At 37.6% G+C, this 20812-nt stretch overlaps 1 protein-coding gene across 1 annotated transcript; it reads right to left on the reverse strand.

The window, feature by feature from the left end:
• Nucleotides 1-823: 823 nt before the first annotated feature.
• Nucleotides 824-14224, reverse strand: LOC308693518 (nuclear factor 7, ovary-like). The gene is made up of 6 exons (XM_081370442.1): nucleotides 13820-14224; nucleotides 13595-13690; nucleotides 8733-8963; nucleotides 8580-8602; nucleotides 8380-8498; nucleotides 824-1390 (listed from the first exon to the last, which is right to left on the reverse strand). Exons 1-6 carry the CDS (start codon nucleotides 14216-14218, stop codon nucleotides 870-872), a joined length of 1389 nt encoding a protein of 462 aa, XP_081226568.1. The 5' UTR covers nucleotides 14219-14224; the 3' UTR covers nucleotides 824-869.
• Between the last annotated feature and the right edge of the window lie 6588 nt (nucleotides 14225-20812).

Raw genomic sequence — 20812 nt, forward strand, 5'->3', positions numbered from 1 at the left:
GCGATTTACTACTAATCAAGGGAACCGGCTTTACTGACGAGATGCGCATAACAATATCGTGCGATATATTGCCCATCCCTATTAAATTGCATATAAAATTTCCATCCATTTGGATAGTTTTAACATAAACCAATCAATAATCTGAATGTGATTCATATTTTTAAGTCATACATAAATTAAACAGATAAGACTTATATAATTGTATTAATAAACTGAATGTGATTCATATTTGTTAGTCATATGTAAATGAAACGGGTAAGATTTATGTAATAGTACACAGAAAAACGCCCATGTTAAATGAACACTGCTCAGTGTTCATATGTGTGCACACTACAGAGGTAAAGCAGTGTTGAAGTTAATGAGATAATTAAGTGATGATTGAGCATTAATTATGAACACCTGCTGTTAACAAGCAGAATCACTAAAGGAAAGAGAAACACAAGAACTACAACTGACTTCAGACACAGCCTTAGATGAAATCAACTGAAGAGAAAAGAAGACATGAAAGCCCGGTTTACTGTTTTGGTTGATCAGATCACAAGTAGATGACACTAAATACATGTGTAAACGGAGTCTAAACGCTCATGTGATTGAATGTATTCGAACAGCCACAAAATACCATCTTGCCAATGCCTACTGACCTAATGAGTAATCCGATGGGATTTAAACTGTCGGCCGAAGGCCCAAGTTTGGTTTGAGGATGAAAAATGTATTAATCTCAATGTTTCCTCAGCAAAAATGTTACCCTTTTGAGTGGATCACCCTTCAATCTGATTTGCTGGATACACACACACACACACACACACACAAATTATATATATTTATATAAAATGGGTTGGGATATTTATTACATTTATTCATTAGCAGAATCAGATAGAGCAGTGGTTTTCTGTTTCTGATACAACTAGTTTAACTGGTAAAATCCTTATCCAGTTCATGTCCTCACGATTACAGAAGAATGGAAAGAGTGTGTCAGTGAAGGTGGTGGTGATTGAGTGTACATGTGTGTTAGTTACAGGATCAGAGAATGACACCGTTCCTCTGTCATAGTCCAGATCAACTCTCACACGCTCAAGTTTCTGTTCAACAGGAAAACCAGGTACAGACAGTCCGTACTTCACACTCCAGACATCAGTGTTATAGAAACATCCCTTCCTCTGGTTTGATGCTGTAGTTACTCCAAGACTCCAGGATCGTCTCTCTTTAACCTCCACATCCCAGCTGTGTGTTCCTGAGTCAAAACCCTCTGAACCCAGAACACAACTAGCCCCAAAAAATCTCTCTGGATTATCAGGAAGAGGTTGACAGTTCCCGATGTCTCTCACACTGGTCAGATCATCAGACAGGACGAGATGTGGATTTGCAGTGTTTGGATCCAGAATCACAGGAGCTGATGAGACACAATCAACAGATGCTTTTATCTAATGTTCAAATAATAATCAAGACTGAACTGTATACTGATTATTATGATTTATGAACACCACTGATCAAAGGCATCAGAGATGTTTAAATCTATCAATCTTCCCCCATGCGTCATTTCCAGTGTGTGTAACCAAAACAGCAGAAGTCCACACACTGGAAATATGTATTCAGACTAAAAGATGGCTGAAACATCTGCTCTCTGGTCTGTTTTTAACTCTTTCCTCACCAGCAATATTTTGTTGTATGAATATCTGAGCATGCAATCTATCAAAAGAAAGAACAGAGCCTCTGCTTTTAAACAACCAAAAAAAAAAAAAAAAAAAATTATATTCTAGCTTCATGCATTCTTGTTTCATCAACACTTGAATGTGGGCAAGTTTCATTAGAAAAGCAACATATTGAGCAAAAAGCTGAGAAAATCATGTTTTTGTCAAAGACTATCCATCAGATTCAGAACAATGATCAAAACACAGATGGAGTGGATCGAGTCCATCAACACCCCTAACGCTTCATATATCTTCCTGGGTCAACATTTCATTCAGTAACATTAGGCAGTTTTGATTTAGGCCTATATGCTGTTTAATGTTGATGATCGCGTTATTTTACATATGATTACATATGCTATCGCTTGTTTCTGTGTCGTCTTCTCCTGTGTTTTGATCAGGAGATTCAGATACTCTTTCAGATGATGTGTAATAGTGCCCCCTACCATATAACAGTGAAAACTCGGAAAGCAGGAAAATATGTCCCATTTAGCCAAAGGTATTATTGAGCATATACTTTTTACTCAAATATAATATACTTATGGAATATTGATTGTATGTTTCGAAGACACTCATAATGAATTTGTAATGCACTTGTAACACAAATAAAGTACACTTTATTATCATTAATCAAGCATGTAATTAGTCCCTACACAGGCATACACTTAAAGTATACTAAGTATACTTTATGTTGATCCAATTTAGCACACAAAAGTAGACTAAATACACTTAAAGTTATGCTTTACTACAATTTAATTACAACTAAAATATAGTTTTCATGAACACACTTTAAGTACACAGCAAAATCCCCAGTGTTAAATCAACACTGCTCAGAGCAAATATGGTCCCACTCTACAGAGTGTTAAAATAACACTGAAGCAGTGTTAAAGTTAATGAGACAATTAAGTGATTAATTGAGTGATGATCGAACATTAGTGATGAGCACCTGCTGTTAACAAGCAGAATCACCGAAGGAAAGAGAAACACAAGAACTACAACTGACTTCAGCCACAGCCTTAAATTAAATCAGATGAAGATAAAAAGACATTAAATCTGTGAAGATCTCAGCAGAGGAGGATTAAACAACTCCACAAACAGAATTACCAGCTTCACTTATTACTAACCAGACTGACTTTATTTCTGTCATATGTCTATGAACAGAGGTTTAGATGTTGATGTTTTAAAATGTTTGACCACCATTATGGTGATCAGTGTTTCCTTTAGTTGGGCAGTTTGAATCTTGGCCTTGTAAGTACAATTTGGGTCTTTGTAACCATAGACATAATAAATACATAGACGCCCTATTGGCCGCTTTGGAACGTTGCTGCGATACGTCAACGCGTCCGCCATTTTGCGGAGTGCAAGACTGCGCTGTAATCAAATGCAAGTAAACAGGTGAGCTGCGGTTTTTCTGTATAAAACCCCCCAAAAATATATTTATCAACCGATTTCAGTGGTTTGTATGTGGTGTACAAAAAAGTTCCATTTCTAGTTATTTAAAATCTCGATAGTTAGACTTATAAAATGTATTTATTTTTAATAAGGAATGGCCAAAGCTCAGGGTTGTCATGTATTTGGTTTTTCATTCTTGGATAAGAATTGTGAACACCCCCATACTGAGATATAATTTAATTTTCACATTAAATTAAATAAAGTTTTCTTATTGTGGGAAAAGCATTGTCACGGAGTCACTCAACAATGACACACCTCAATCAGCCTTAACTCAGCGCACCTGGTCCCGCTCATCATCTCCGGAGTTCTAATCATCTGCACCGGCACCTTATCACCACTCACCTCTGATGCACACTCTATATAAACCTCAGTCACTCTACAACCAGCGTCCGGTCTCGTCCTTTGACCTGTGACTCCCTGGTTCTCACATCGTTTGTCTGATTCCAGGAATTACCTCTTGCAAGTACCTGTTGTTATTTCCTAACATCTTGTCTGTGTTCCCCAAGCAGCCGCTGGCGTGGTGAGCACCCCTGAGCCCTTCATCTGTGATCTGCTGATCTTCTCTCCGTCTCCTCTCACGTGCGGTGATATTCCTAAGACTGTTCAAGCTTCAGCATCTATAAAGTCTGTTCACACTTCAGACAGCATCCATAAAGACTGAGATTTGAGTTTTCTGAAGTGACCCCGAGCCTTCTTGTTTTGTGGAGTTGCACTACGTGTCCAATAAACATTGTTTACCTATTTCTGTGTCTTCGTTCCTCAGTAGATTGTGACAAGCATATTCTGTCATTGACCCGATTTTAGTAATAGAAAAGATAACTGATGCATCCAATGGTAATACATGGTACAACTACAGTGCAATGCAAATAGTAAATATAAAATAAAGTGTGAAGTAGGCTAATAGTAAATAGTTTAGTCAATAACATAAACAAACAGTATACAGCAAATTAAATAGTAATGAAAAGTTTAATTATATAATATCATATGTACTAATATAATAATAATAATATATTGATAATAGCATATAGTTTATGTATAATACTATAATAATAGCAATAGAATATGAAATATCAATTACAGAATATAGACAATAAAAAATAAGTTAAATAGTTACTATGAATAGTACAATAATTTAACAGCATAACTATAATAGATTAATAATCGCAAGTGGTATATTATTATAATAACAATAATAAATAATGTAAATTTATATATTTTAAAATATTCTTACATAGGCTATATAAAATAAAATGACGCAACCCTGTCTCTTTTTGTTAAATTTCAGTTTTTAAAAGGTATAAGAAGCTATACAAGTCAAGAAATAAAGTAAACGATTCAGTCAAAAATACAGCGGGCTACACCGTTAAAGTCAAATAGCCTAAATATATAAAGTTATGAAACTTCACTTTGCCCTCAGCCAAAACAATCTGCCAAGGAACAAATAATAGATTAATGAAACCAAAGATCGCCCGTTAGATATACACAAGACGAATTATTCTCACTAGACTAAAGACATCAGATCCAGCGGCGAACGTCAGAAGCACTAGCCGAGGCAAGGCTGTTCTCGGCGGGGTACATGAGCGCTGAGCGCCCGGTGATCGCTGGCTCTCACAACTCCGAAACCGCCAGATAACATTTTTAAAAAGGCGCTCTCTTTATAAATAGACCACAGATTTGAGCTTTAAACAACTACATTGTCGACTGAAAAACTCTTAAAACTACATTTTGTGACACAATAACAGTAGTATTTTTAAATTTCGCAGCCTTTCTCCTCTGAAAATAAAAATAGTAAATGAAATACAACCAGGAACAAATTTTCAGTTTTGCTTGTGAAAGGAAATTCCCTTAGCCTGGCTAAAACCAGACCCTTCTCAGTTGAAACTGAGTATAGGGTCTGGGGAAGCTATGTAGACAAATCATTACCAAAGGGGCGTCACCAAACGACGTAGCTCAAATTCCTCTGGGCGCAATTTGATAGTCTTAAAACCAATCAGATCGATGAAGGAGATTACGTATGCTTCGAGTGTTGTTCTTTGCTCCGGTTTGAACGAAAATGGTAAGTTTAAATCGCTCAAAACAGACGCGATAACTGATTTGTTTATATACTGTCTATGATTCGAACGAGTGATGTTCCACGGTGGCAACCGGCGTCACATATTGACGCTAAAGGGTGCCCTTTGCGTCGGATATTGAAGAAATTTCAAAAGCGTCAGTATTATGACGCCCTAGGATGAGAATGCGTTGCATGTAAATCCCTCCCCAAACGTTTCTGATTGGTGCCGCGATTTCAGCGGCACAGTAATGAGTTTGAATGGGCTCTTCTCCAGACTATCCTGGAGAGAGAATTAAAATTCGCCGGAAGTAGTCTGGGTTTTCCCAGGCTAAAATTCCCTGAGACCTGTTTTTAATTGTGTGGCGATTTGTAAAGCCCCAAGCAGCACACGAAATAGGCATTTTTCTCAATTCTCGTTATGAGAGGTATGGGAAAGTTGCCCTCCGCAGTATGGCGCCGTTGACGTACGATCCAGCAGCCAATAGGGTGTCTATGTATTTATTATGTCTATGTTTGTAACAGTATGCCAAATGCCAAAGACAAAGGCGTTCAGGTGGTTTAGTTTTCATGATTATAAAGTAGAGTGATTCACTAATCTTTTCCCTGATCATAAGTTGTTATTTGTTATTAAAAAATAGCTTACACCTTTCTTGATACAGAGAAGACATTTCGATTTTTATATACATTAACAATTTTTTTGGAAAATCATTTTTTTTTTTTTTGTAACAAACAGACATCAAGAAGCAGCATATGAATCTCAACAATAGTGACATGCTTCATGCTGCAATGCATGCTGGGAGCCAAGCGTTTTATACTATGGTGCCTCCCAGAATGCATTGCGGCATAAAAAGCATTGTCACCATTGTTTAAATTCATATGTGGATTCTTGATGTCTGTGTGTTTGTCCAAAGATTACTTTCCCAATAAATCAAAAAAAAAAAAAAAAAAAAAAAAAAAATCAGCTTGATGTCTGATCTGAAGAAAGAAGTCAATGTTGTTAAAAATATATATATATTAATAACAAATAACCACTTTTAGTCGATGATAATATTTGTAAACTTTATGATATTGAAAACTATAGGCCTATCACCTGACTGTCTTTGATTCTGGCTTTCCTTGCAACAAATTATGTGTTTTAGTAAACACTGTTACAAAGACCATAAACTCCCATAAGAAGTCAAGAGTCAAATTGCACAACTAAATGCAACACTGTTCACCATAATGGTGATTTTAAAACATCAACATCTAAACCTCTGTTAATTCTCAATAAGAACTGTAGACGTCTGACATAAATAAAGTCAGTCTGGTTAGTAATAAGGGAATCTGGTAATGCTGTTTGTGGAGTTGTTTAATCCTCCTCTGCTGAGATCTTCACAGATTGAATCTCTTCGTTTTATCTTTAGTTGATTTAATCTAAGGCTGTGACTAAAAGTCAGTTGTAGTTCTTGTGTTTCTCTTTCCTTCAGTGATTCTGCTTGTTAACTGCAGGTGTTCATCACTAATGCTCAATCATCACTCAATTAATCACTTATTATCTCATTAACTTTAACACTGCTTTAGTGTTACTTTAACACTCTGTAGAGTGGGACCATATTTGCTCTGAGCAGTAGGGCTGGGCGATTTAAATCGCGATATTGTTATGCGCATCTCGTCAGTAAAGCCGGTTCCTTGATTAGCAGTAAATCACCATCACCTGCTTTCAGAAGAAGCGGGATTTAGGGCTGAGGAGATAATTAAGTGATTAATTTAGTGATGATTGAGCATTATTGAATACACCTGATGTTAACAAGCAGAATCACTGAAGAAGAAAATCACAAATTGTAAGTTACCATTAAGGTGATGGGTGTTTGCTTTAGTTGGGCTCTAGACCATTACATGTTTACTTCAATATTTACTGTTGTTTGTCTGCTGTTATTGATTTATAACAGTTAAATGAACAAAGTAAAATGTGATCTGATAGTGTTGGTTATGTTTTGCCATAATCATGCTGTGATCTGAAAAAGAAAACTTATTGAGATAGTTTGGTTTAACTTGTTAGCAGCAGTTTAGTGATTCTTCAGCCTATGATTATCAGTACTTTACTTATAATTCAAAATATTTAATAAACCTTGTTCTGATCAAAAGACATTCAGATAAATTCGTTTAAAACACAGACATCAATAATCAGCCTGTGAATCTCAACAATGGTGACAATAATAAAGCATGTTGCAGTGGCTGCCACCAATCACAACTCATTAATGGCTCCCATCATGCATTGCGGTATGAATAAATTATGATCTGAATTGTCTATGTAATTTACTTTTCCTAATTGAATATTCTGCTCCTCACCATTGTTGAGATGCATAGACTGAATCTTGACATCTGTGTGTGCCTAAAATAATGATTTTTTTTTTTTAAACAACTTTTAAGAAATCCTTTATATTATATCAAAAATTCTGGGCATTTATGCAGATTCACAGTTATGCTGTAACCAACAACATAAATCGAAGTCAGAAAGAAGGATCTTAATGAGTTCAGTGATCAAATTCAAATGATGATTAATATAACCAACACCATCAGATCACTTTTCTCTTTGTTCAACTGGCAGTTATAATTCAGATACAACAGCCAAACAAAATCTAAAGTTAATAATATATGGGTCAAGAGTCCAACTAAAGCAACCATTGATCGTCATAACGGTAACTTACAATTTGAGATTTTCTCCTTCAGTGATTCTGCTTGTTATCATCAGGTGTTTTCAATAATGTTCAATCATCACTAAATTAATCACTTAATTATCTCATTAACTTAAACACTCTTGAGTGTGGACTCATACACTCCCAGGAGTGTTAATTTAAACTGGACTTTTTGCTGTGTTCAAAGAGCCGTAGTTAACTGACAAGCTGAGCCATATCGCATTAATTATCGCTGGCGATACGTCCGAGATATTGATGCGATATGGCTCAGCTTGTCAGTTAACTACGGCTCTTTGTAGTAAATGCCGCTCCATCTGAAAGCAGGTGATGGCGATTTACTACTAATCAAGGAACCGGCTTTACTGACGAGATGCGCATAACAATATCGCGATTTAAATCGCCCAGCCCTACTGAGCAGTGCATTTAACACTAGTCTGACTGCAAGTATTCTTAACATATTTTTTTGTTTTGTTTTTCACCAGTGTGTAACAGCACAGATCTTCTTCAGACTCACTGTATTGGACGATGTCCAGCATCTTCTTCCAGACTCTGAACGGCAGGTTGCCCAAGTATCGTGACACATGAATCAAAGCTCCAGAAGCCATCTGTGGATCCGGCTGTGAGATCTGGACTCTGGAAGAAAATTCAGGAGTCAGAACTGCAGTGGCTTTGGATCAGAACCAGAGAGACCAGAGACACCAGTAAATCACTCACCTTTCCATTGAGACTGGAAACTCCTGTAGAACAAACACACCATTTATCATCAAGAACTCAATCAATCAATCAATCAATCAATCAATCAATCAATCAATCAATCAATCAATCAAACAATCAGTCAATCAATCAATCAATGATGTGAAATCGGACCTTCAGAAAGCAGACGTCATTGGCTTTCATCATCTCCTCCATGTCTTTGATTGTGCGTGAAAGATCTGAAATGTGTGTGTTCATCTCCTCCAGCTTCTTCTTCATCATCTGCTTCTTCTGCTCCTCTTCCTCCCTCAGTGCATTGATTGTAGCTTCTTCTTCATCTCTGAGAAACTGATGAAGCTTCTCAAACTGCTGTTTAATCTGACGCTCTGTGCGCTTAGATTGAGACTGAAATCAAATCACATTCACTTCAATCATCTCAAAGACGCAACTGATTCTGGAGCAGCACGAAGAGTGAGAGGAGAAATGTGTAAACTTTCTGAAGTATAATGTAGTAGTAGATCTGCTGTGTCTGTTGGATAAAACTATGCATTCTCGATCTCATCAGCCTCTCTTCACACAACAATACAGTTTTAAACATTGGAATGAAATGGAAGTTTAATGCTGCGTCTTAATTCACCTACTTATACGTCCTAAAAGTATGTACTCTTTTTGTGAAGAAAAAGTACATAATTTTGAGTGTGTAGCAAAAGAGTAGGCAAGCTGTGGACATACTGCTTTGTCATGCCATATCTCCTTGTACCTCGTACCAGCATACAAAGCCCTTGTTAACAGTGCTAAACCAACTAGCAGGATTGTTAAAGTTTGGCCTGCAGTTGCCATTAACCAACCCCAGGACTATTTCGAACACACAGAGTGGAATATATTTTCCGCTCAGTCAGACAAGAGAGACATTTACTTCATCTGTTTTGTCATATATTGGTTACTGTGTGGATAATGTCACCGTTAATAAAAAGATCAGAGTGTATCCAAACGAGAAACCGTGGATGGACAATGAAGTCAAACAGCTGCTCAGGGCAAGGGACACAGCCTTTAAATCAGGAGATATATCTGATAACAGAGTTGCCAGAGCTAATCTTAAGAGAGGCATCAGGTCTGCAAAATTAAACTATAAACAGCGGATTGAAGAGGATTTTAGCAATAATTCCAATCCACGGCGAATGAGGCAAGGCATCTGATCAATCACAGACTATAAAAAGAAGAATGACACACAGCATATGCCATTCAACGATAATGCTAACCTCGCAGAAGAACTTAACAGCTTATTTGCTCGGTTTTATAAAGATAATAACCATTCTCCAGTTCACTTGACAGGGGACTCACAGCCCCTTGTCCTACATACACATGAGGTACGGCGGGCACTTAACAACATCAACATAAGAAAAGCAGCTGGTCCTGATGGTGTGCAAAGACGTGTGCTTCAAGCCTGCGCTGACCAACTGGCAGAGGTGTTTACAAACATTTTCAACCTCTCGCTCTCCTTGTGTATAGTCCCCACATGCCTGAAATCCACAACTATTGTGCTTGTTCCAGAAAAAAACATGATAACATGTCTAAATGACTATTGACCGATTGCTCTCACTCATGTCATTGCAAAATGTTTTTAACGACTACCCAGCAAACACATTTACGCTGTGGCAACGTCTGTGGCACGTTGCATTTCTACTATGGCAACGTCGCTGTCTACATGCTCGCAACATTGTAACAACCTAGAATTGTAAGATGCGACAGGGCTGTAGCAACGTTGTTGCGCGACATTCAGCAACTGAGAGACTACGTTCTGACAATTACTTTTTTTAATATGCTAGTTATAGATAGCTCCCTTTTAGCATGTTATGTTTTGTGGTTAATTTTTAATTGGTCATATTTTAGATAATTATATACTCTTTAAATATTGTTTATCCTTATTGTTATGTAAGGGCCTAACTGTTACTTAATTATAATCAGCACCTGGCTGCAAATGTACACTTTGAAGAGTAAAAATGTCACAGCCTCTCCTCTGAATTGCAGAGGCAGTTCCTCCTGCAGGCAGAGGAGGGTCGTTAGTGATTGGAGCCATCTGGACTCAGGGTATTTAAACTGCTTCACTAACCACTCTTCCCTCTCTCTCTGTTCCTCCAGGTATGATCCTGTTTTGTTTGTTCCTTTGTAGTTTTACTTAACAGCTTCACAGTCGTTTTACTTTACATAGAAGGTTAGCTAATTCAACTTTATTAAGCATATGGTAATCAAATTGCACTTCCAAAAGTCATTCATTTGTGAGAAAAAAACCTATTATATACAGGGAGTGACTAACGTTAGCTAGCATGAGCAGACATGAAAACATCTAGCAAAGAAACGAATGAGACGACAAATCAAAGGAAAAATAAACAGGTGTGCGAGCAGTTACAAACTTTTTTTTCTCTGTGCGTTAAAAAAGGAAAAAACATTAACGTGCAACAAGTACGCGCTTAGTCGCTGCCTGTTCAAGGAGTGCTGAAATCAATTACTCATCATTAAAGTAATTTTGACTTCATTATGGCTATTAACTTTTGAAATAAAGTTAAATATTTGTCATAGGCTACCAGACCAGTAGATGTTCAAATAAATGTCACATTAGACAAGGAAGTTGTGGGTTGTGTTTGTATAATTCCGTGTCTTATTTAGCCAAGGTAAATTAAACGCAATTCTCACGTATCCTTGCTCGATGAAGAATGACACGGCCCAGCGGTTGGTAGAAATTTAAAAGGCTGATTTTCGAGCTTCAGGGCAGTGATGAGTACATATGTCGTCCAGTGGTTGTCCAGACACCCTAGGCAAAAACCTTAAGCAATGGCCCTGAACGGTGGTTTAATGTCAACATTGTGACAACGCTTGTTAAAACGTTGTTGGAAGGTTGGGTACGTTGTGCCAACGTTCTGTGTTTGCTGGGTAGTAATCACTCACATCAGAGACTCTGTACCAGCTGATCTAGACCAATATCAGTTTGCCTATCGGGAAATAGATCGACTGAGGGCTCCATCTGTGTAGCAATGCATGCTGCCCTCTCGCATCTGGAAAAGCCCAACACATACTATATTAGGATGCTCTTTGTTGACTAAAGCTCGGCATTTAACACAATCGTACCAAGCCAGCTGATCAACAAACTTCATGCATTAGGACTAACTCCCTCCATATGCAGCTGGTTACTGAACTTTCTCACTAACCGCCCCCAGTCAGTGCGGTTGGATAAGCATATCCTCTACCTTAACCCTGAGTATTGGTGTGCCACAAGGATGTGTGCTAAGCCCCCTTTATGCACTTTTCACCCATGACTGTCAAGCTACGCATGAGTCGAATATTCTGGTCAGATGATTTGCAGATGATATGACTGTCATTGAGCTCATATCAAACAAAAATAAAGCTGCATATTGGGAGGAGGTTCAAAATCTGACAGCGTGGTGTGATATCAACAATCTGGTCCACTAAAAACCACTAAAAAGGACCACTAAAAAGATCACTCACAGCCCAGTAACTATCAAAGATGAGGTTGGGGAGAGAGTCCCCAGCTACAAGTTTCAAGGAGTTACCATTACAGAGGATCTCATATGGGGTGACAACACTGTCGGTGTAGTAGGCAAAGCACAACAACGCCTCTACTTTTTGAGAGGATAAGGACAGTTAACCTTCCCCAGAAACTGTTGGTTAGCTTCTATGTACTATAGAGAGCATCTTGACTAATTATATGACAGCCTGGTATAGCAGCTGTACCAAAGCTGCCAAAAAAGTCCTGCAGCAGGTTGTAAAAACAGCACAGGTCATTGTTGGCTGGCATTGAACTGCGATCATTTGAAGACCTTCATAACACTCGCTGTTTGAGAAGGGCCAATACCAATAACACATCAATGACATCACTCACCTTTGTCATAACTTGTTTCAGCTCCTCCCATCAGGCAGGCGCTTTCGGTCAATCCGTTTACGCACAAACAGACTAAAAAACTTTTTTTTTTCCGGCAGCAAAAACCATGTTAAACTCTGATATCTACCTGTTGGACCATGTATAATAAGGTTGTTGGCAATGTGCAACTCACTGTGCAATAAAAATTTGTGCTGCTATACACTATCCATTGTTGTATGGATATGGCATTTTCTGAGCAATTTTAAATATTGCACTTATTTATTATATTGTTATGCTAATTATTTATATCTATTAACTATTTCATCTTGAATTAATTTATTTATTTGTATCTTAGTAGGCTACATGTATTGTTAACTACTTGTGCTGTTTTATTTAAATGGATATTTTTCTCTTGATTTAATTTTTCTGATTTAATTTTTCCTGCACCTCTGGGGTTGTAACAAGAGTAATTTCATTGTGCTACAAAATGACAATAAAGTACTTGAACTTGAACTACATTTTAAATGGTAGATCTTGTTTATGGAGAGCATGGTTAATCAGGCCAATAAGACTACTACAACTCTTCCTTTTATCATACAAATGTGTAATTTAAAATGTATAAAAATGTATAAAACTTAAAAAACAACAAAAAAACAACAACATACAGACACCAAGTGAATCGGACCCAAGCGGTGAACTATTGACATTTTCAAAAAAGTTTCAAAATAGTTATCAAGTGACAAAGACTTGTTTACTCAAATCACATGATTTCGGCAGATTGATACGCTCCAAATCACTGGTTCAAAACAAAGGATTCGCAAAGGTTTCATAAAGCGAATAACAAAAAAGCTGAATATTCTAGAGAATATTTGATGAAACAAACATCAAGGCATTTGTATTCAACAGTCATCAGTATTTTTATTTTTTTACAGGCATATTGTAATAGAAACCTCTAACATGCATATTACTAAAGGATTATTTCATAAACTTTGACTTTGGACTATGGTATAAATTATCTTATGTAATTTTGTAAAAATGTAAAAAAAAAAAAAGTAAAAATACCTTATGTAAAAATTAACTTATTTATTATGTAGGCCTACTAGATAAATACATGCACAGCACATTTTTATTTTTGAGTGTGCTTGAAAGAATCAGCCCTCACCTTGATGTGTCGAACAGTTTTCACAAACTCTCCTTTAATGATTTTGTTGCGTTTAATTTTCTCTTGTAAGGACTTCAGTGCTGTATTTAGCTCCTCCTGGAATTAAAGTGGAAATCTATGAGACACCAGAAATTTCTGTGATATGTTCATGCATGTAATGATGAAAATGGTACAGAGAAATGTGTATGTTTATGAACAGTTTTTATTCTCAGATATAAGCCTTACCTTATATGAAGAAACCACTTCACTTATGGGTCTGAATGTGTGATTGTCGTGTTTCTGTGAATCTCTGCACACTAAACACACAGGCTGTTTGTCCTCCAGACAGAAGAGTTTGAGTTTCTCACTGTGTAAACTGCAGATCTCCTCAGACCCTGACGAATGCCTCTCATTTCTCTCCTTCAGGACTGACTCACACAAGTTCTTTAACACAAGATTATTTGAAGGCTCATGTCTTGATAATCTCCTGCAGACAGGACACTCCTGAGTTTTCTTGGTTCTCCAGAACTGTTGAAGACACTCTTTACAGAAACTGTGACTACATGACAGAAGAACAGGAGCCTTGAAGATTTCACAACACACTGGACAAGAAAGTTCTTCTGCAGATACATTTAGTGAAGCCATTTTCCCTGTTTCATAAGTCACTTCCTGGTATGTGTTGTAAGAGGGTGGTGTTTCTGATCACATGGGTGTGTTAAAACAAGTCAGATGGCATACTTTCAGGATTTCTTCAGGTGTGAACAAAATGCATTCAAAACATACTTGAATTGAAACAAATATAATGCTATACAATCTTAGAACACACAAAAGAACAATGGGAGAACATGAATATGCATAATAAACAATAAAGACACTTTATTTGTGAGTTTTATTTTATACACCTTATTTGTTGATTGTGTTTGAAGCTCACAGAGATTCAGGGTCTGACATGAAGAAATCTTTGTCAAAATGAAAAGATTTCAAAAGGCTCCAGTAATAAACACTCGTCTGCTTATTGTGCTGTTTGTCAGTGTTTGGAGACACAAGCAGCACTTATATCGTCAAACCAGTTTCTCCATCTGATCTCCATCATCCTGTGTGTCAACAGAAATAAATGCAGAAAAAAATCGAGCAACCTCCATCAGCGCCTGAGCGAGTAGATCGCTCAGGCGCCTCCGGCCTCTGATCACCTCGCTCCATCTCCTCGCTCCATCTCCTCCCACCGGCCTGTTGGCTCTACCTGGGTTCCGTCGTCCCACCGGCTCCCCCTTGGTTAGTTGTCACACCACCCCCGCCACGGAGCTGCGGATCTTGTGCTGCGCTCCTTTCCTACACCCCTACGGCTGCAGCTGCTCCTCCTTCCCTTCAAGTACACCTCGGTCCTCCATCACACCGGCATCGACGCAGTCCTCAGGCAGTCTGGCTGCACCTCAGACGCTAGTCTCCATTGGTTCTCTGTCTGCACCCTGGGATCCAACGCCTATATATATATATATATATATATATATATATATATATATATATATATATATATATATATATATATATATAGGGGCCTATCATAATAAATTTGTTTACACATTGTTGACACACACACAAGTACTGTCCCTCTTTACTTAATGTACACATAAATTGTAAGAATATGACTAATGCTGATAAATAAACAGAAGGCCTAGGAGGAAAGTTATTAAATAGCAGTCCCAAACTAGTTTTGTTAATACAATGTTGGTATGTGAAAATAAAGTGGCATTTTGGGGTTATGGAAACAACATTTGCTATGGTGAATATACAATACTAACAAGAACTGTTAATGAAAAATGCCCTGCGTGGGACTGTTTTTTTAATCCCGCTCCCGCAGAATTTCTGACCCTTACCGCCCGCTCCGGCAATGTGAGTGTTCCACTCCTGCCCGCACCCGCTATATTTGTGTCTGCTCCCGGCCCGTACCCGCATAAGGCCTACAGCTTGTAGAAATTATGAAACAGTTTGACACATATTAGGGCTATAGGCCAATGCTAAACATTCAGAACAGCAGATATAAAACATTGCGTTTAACTAAAATTAATGCTAGCACCACACATGACAAACACATTCGTACAGTTTTTTTTTTTTATTACTTATAGCCTACAATATTATCAACTGTTAAAACAATAAGGCTAGTCGATCCCAAAAACACATTTTACCCTAGTTTGTGCTTTGGGGTCAATATGACCCAAATCAACTTTTCTTTAGTTAAAGGAGACATATCATGCTTTTAAATCGTTCCTTTTTACATATAAATCATACATTTGTAGTATATATAAAGCGGAACTGCAATGCTTGGGTCTGAATTCCTCATTATTATAGCTCCACAGGCCCCTTTCCTACCCCGGGGGCGGCAGTGGCTCAGTGGTTCATGTAGGTTGTCTACAAACTGTAAGGTTGGTGGTTCAATCCCTGGTTCCACTTGACCAAGTGTCGAGGTGTCCATGAGCAAGACACCTAACCCCAGCTGCTGGATGGCGCCTTGCATGGCTGACACCGCCGTCGGTGTATGAATGAGTGAGTGAATGGGTGAATGTGAGGCTAAATGTAAAGTGCTTTGGTGGCCATAGGTCTGTGAAAGCGCTATATAAATGCAGTCCATTTACCATTTACAATTGAGACACTTCATACCCCGCCCCCTCTCCAGTTTGCAGAGGTTTAACTCCACCCCGTTCGGCCATTTTTGTAGTTTGATAGCAGACATACGATTATCTAGCGGGACAGAAACTTTTTATTCACACGTTATTAACAAAATGTCAACAACGGAAGACTTGTCCAGCCAGCCTTACATGTTCGAGCCAGAGTCGGAGCCGGAGCGAGATGAAAATGAAGACGACGAACCTGTAGAACAACGTCTTCATGGATGTATCGCAATGGTGTGTTACTGTATTTACACATGAAACTTTGGTCTTCCGACCTTTTACCACCGTGTCGATTTATTTTGATTAATATGTGCGAGGGAGAGAGAGCAAGAGAGCGTCTAGTTTGGAGACGGTGAAGTCTTGTTTACACTTACACAGAGAGAGAGTGCGCGCGACCGGGTCTCTCTCTCTGCTCGTTCTTTCAGTTAAACATGCGCCCTGTCACAAGCACGGCAGTTCATCTACATTAGACGGTGTAATGAAGCGTGTGGGTTACTACATCCAACAACCGAACATTTTAACTTACCCTCTCGTAACTTCTGCATCCTTTAGCTTGGACTACAAAATTGCAGCGAGAAATAAATATGGCGGATTGCTAGAAGTGTGGGCCGGAAGTCAGTGTCCTTATTTGGCAGTTCCGCTGCAAATACTGTGACGTAATAGTTCAAAAAATGTCATAGATAACAAAACAGAATATAAAGATATCAACAAAGCACCTGAAGAGAATAATTTCAACTTTTCTGTACTTCTAAACACTCCAAATATACAACTAAATGCATTTAAGGGCTAAAAAAGTGGATTTAGTATGATATGTCCCCTTTAAAAAAATGGTTTCCTTCATCTCAGTGGAATAAAATTTTTGTGACTTTTTCTCCACACACACATAAAAAATAATAATAATAAAAAAAAGTGGCTTGATTCGGTTGTTCTAAGGGTAAAAAAAAAAAAAAAAAAAGTCACACTAAGGACCTTTGGGGTCAATATGACCCCACATTGAAATTAATGGGAAAAGCGATTTTTTATTTTTATTTTTTATGTTTCACTTGTCAATAAATAAATAAATAAATACCGAATAAATCTGAAAATTTTCATACCACAATAAATCACTAATAGAGCACAAATGCAATGCGGAATGAACATGACACACACACACACACACACACACACATACACACACACACACACACACACACACACACACACACACACACACACACACACACACACACACACACACACACACACAAACAGGTGTGACTGCCATAGAGCATTTTTAGTGAAATTGGCAAATAAAAATAATAATTCCAACATGAATCTAAAAATGTTCTCACATAAATGAAGGCCTGGTATTAGAGCACAAAAGCAATGTGGAACGAACATGATCACACACACATGCATGCGAGCATACACACACACACACACACACACACACACGCACGCACACACACACACACACACACACACACACACACACACACACACACACACACACACACACACACACACACACACACAGAGAGAGACAGACAGACAGACAGACAGACAGACACACAGAGACAGACAGACAGTGTTTACTCTTCACTCATGTTCCTATCTGCTTATTGCTGTTTATATATAGGCTATACTAGTGCAAAATGCCCGTGCAAAATCAGTTTTTGTGTGTGTTTTTAGTAATGGTCTTTAGAATCGCGTGGGTGGTCTTTAGAATCGCGTGGGTCTTTAGAATCACGTGGAAAGACAGTATGTCACGTTATAAAAGGGCCCTAAAAGCGGCCAGGGCTGAGCACCTCCGCAAACTAATAGAAAACAACCAAAACAATCCTAGGTTTTTATTTAACACCGTGGCTAGACTAACAAATAAACAGACGTCACCCGAACAAAATATCCCGTTATAGTTTAGTAGTAATGATTTCATGAACTTCTTCACTGAGAAAATAGAAAACATCAGAACCACAATTGTAAACGTTCAATCCTCAATCGCACCTTATAATTCAGCCTCAATTATCCCCCCGCAAGAACAATTACAGTGCTTTACAACTATAGAACAAAAAGAGTTAAATAAACTTATCACTTCATCTAAAGCAACAACATGTTTATTAGATCCTATACCAACTAAACTACTGAAGGAAGTGTTACCTGTAGTGGAAGAGCCTCTCCTCAATATTATTAACTCGTCTTTATCTTTAGGTCATGTTCCAAGAACATTTAAACTGGCAGTTATAAAACCTCTCATTAAGAAACCACAATTAGATCATAATAATCTAGCAAATTATAGACCCATTTCAAATCTACCTTTTATGTCTAAAATACTAGAAAAAGTTGTGTCCACTCAACTGGGCTTTTTCTTGCAAGAAAATGATATCTATGAAAAGTTTCAGTCAGGATTCAGGCCGCATCATAGCACTGAAACTGCGCTCGTTAAAATCACAAATTATTTACTCTTAGCTTCTGACCAAGGCTGTCTCTCAATACTAGTTTTACTTGATCTAAGTGCTGCGTTCGATACTATAGATCATACAATAATCTTAGATCGACTACAAAATTATACTGGTGTTCAAGGACAAGCATTAAGCTGGTTTAGATCATACTTATCTGACCGCTACCATTTTGTCTATTTAAATGGAGAAATATCGATCATAATTCCAGTAAACTATGGAGTGCCGCAGGGATCTGTGTTGGGCCCTCTGTTATTCTCAATATATATGATGCCACTTGGAAATATTATAAGGAAACATGGAATTAGTTTCCATTGTTATGCTGATGACACTCAAATATATATTTCATCACGGCCGGATAAAAACGCTAAATTATCCAAATTGACAGAGTGTGTTAAAGATATAAAAGATTGGATGACGCGTAATTTTCTTTTATTAAATCCAGACAAGACAGAGGTAATACTTATCGGTTCAAAAAACCGCCCACAGAACCTCTCACAATACAACTTTGACATCGTAGAATGTCCTGTTACTTTATCCTCTACAGTAAAAGACCTGGGTGTTATACTCGATTGCAACCTGTCTTTTGAAAATCATATTTCGTATGTTACAAAAACAGCCTTTTTCCACCTTAGAAACATTGCTAAGCTACGTAATATGCTATCAGTTTCTGATGCAGAAAAGTTAGTTCATGCATTCATGACCTCGAGACTAGATTACTGTAATGCTTTATTAGCCGGTTGTCCTGCATCCTCAATAAACAAGCTACAGTTAGTCCAAAATGCAGCTGCTAGAGTTCTTACTAGATCAAGAAAATATGATCATATAACACCGATTTTATCATCACTACATTGGCTACCTATAAAGTTCCGTATTAATTATAAGGTATTGCTACTGACTTATAAAGCCCTAAACGGCTTAGCTCCAGTCTATTTAACGGATCTTCTATCACCCTATAATCCATCGCGCTCTTTAAGATCAATAAATTCAAGGCTTTTGGTCATACCTATGATATCCAGATCAAACAAAGGAGGGAGAGCATTTTCACATTTGGCTCCAAAACTCTGGAATAGCCTTCCTGATACTGTTCGTTGCTCGGACTCGCTCTCCCAGTTTAAAACTAGATTAAAGACGCATCTTTTCAGCCAGGCATTCATATAATATTGTTAATCTCACAGTTTCAAACTACAATCCGGCCTCTAGTTCATAAATGCCAGAGGAGAACTGGCCCCCGACTGAGCCTGGGTTCTCCCAAGGTTTTTTTTTTCTCCATTAGGTCACCTGATGGAGTTTTAGGACACCATTAGGTCACTTGATGGAGTTTTTTCGGTTCCTTGCCACTGTTGCCTTTGGCTTGCTCAGTTGGGGATATTTTGGGGATATTTAATTTTATTCTATTAATCAATAAATTCCACTAGAAACAAACTTTGTTGTATTATTTTATTTTAATACTGTTAAGCTGCTTTGATACAATCTGTATTGTGAAAAGCGCTATACAAATATACTTGATTTGATTTGATTTGAATTGTTGGTTTGGTGTATTTGAGTGCTCATTGTTACAATTACACAGCAAAAGTTGAGTGACATTTTTATTTGTGCATGGTAGAAAGGGATATACTATTCAGAAGTAAACAGCATAGCTGACTTACAGATTCAGTTTACATCCACAAATGAATAAGCGCGTCGATTCAGGGAGCAGTGGAAAGTGCCCGTGCAAAATCAGTTTTTGTGAGCTGATCGCCGTCAAAAAAGTTCAGGAGATATTTCTTAGCGATGGCTGATTTCAACAGTTTCAATATGATAAAAAATAACTTTTATATTGATTCAATGGATTAATTGCATTTTGAAAAAAAAAAGTGTCATGAATTTATTGCATTTTTGGGGAAAAATATTCCGTTTTTATAATAGATCTTTGAAAATCAAAATCTGGATTTGAATTTTTTATGATATTATAACCTAAAGATGCTATGTGAAAGTTTGAAACAGAAAATAGTGGTTTTCATCTTGCCACTTTCTTGGTAAAGAAAACACATTTTTACTCAAATTAATCAAAATGGATTTATCAACCAAACTATAATATTCAGAAGTAAACACTGTAGCTGACAGAGTGTTTATGTCAGAATGTTTATTTTTAAACC

Source organism: Scardinius erythrophthalmus (genome assembly GCF_964197995.2).
Source record: "Scardinius erythrophthalmus genome assembly, chromosome: 1".
Classification (NCBI taxonomy): Eukaryota; Metazoa; Chordata; class Actinopteri; order Cypriniformes; family Leuciscidae; genus Scardinius; species Scardinius erythrophthalmus.

Bases quoted from the DNA above. Each gene is read 5' to 3' on its own strand.
- LOC308693518 (XM_081370442.1), bottom strand. From the start codon at position 14,218: ATGGCTTCACTAAATGTATCTGCAGAAGAACTTTCTTGTCCAGTGTGT. The intron at 8,964-13,594 runs GTGAGGGCTGAT...ATTTGATTTCAG, and splicing joins AAACTGTTCGACACATCAAG to TCTCAATCTAAGCGCACAGA. The intron at 1,391-8,379 runs GTGAGTCTGAAG...GTGTCTCATCAG, and splicing joins GCTGGACATCGTCCAATACA to CTCCTGTGATTCTGGATCCA.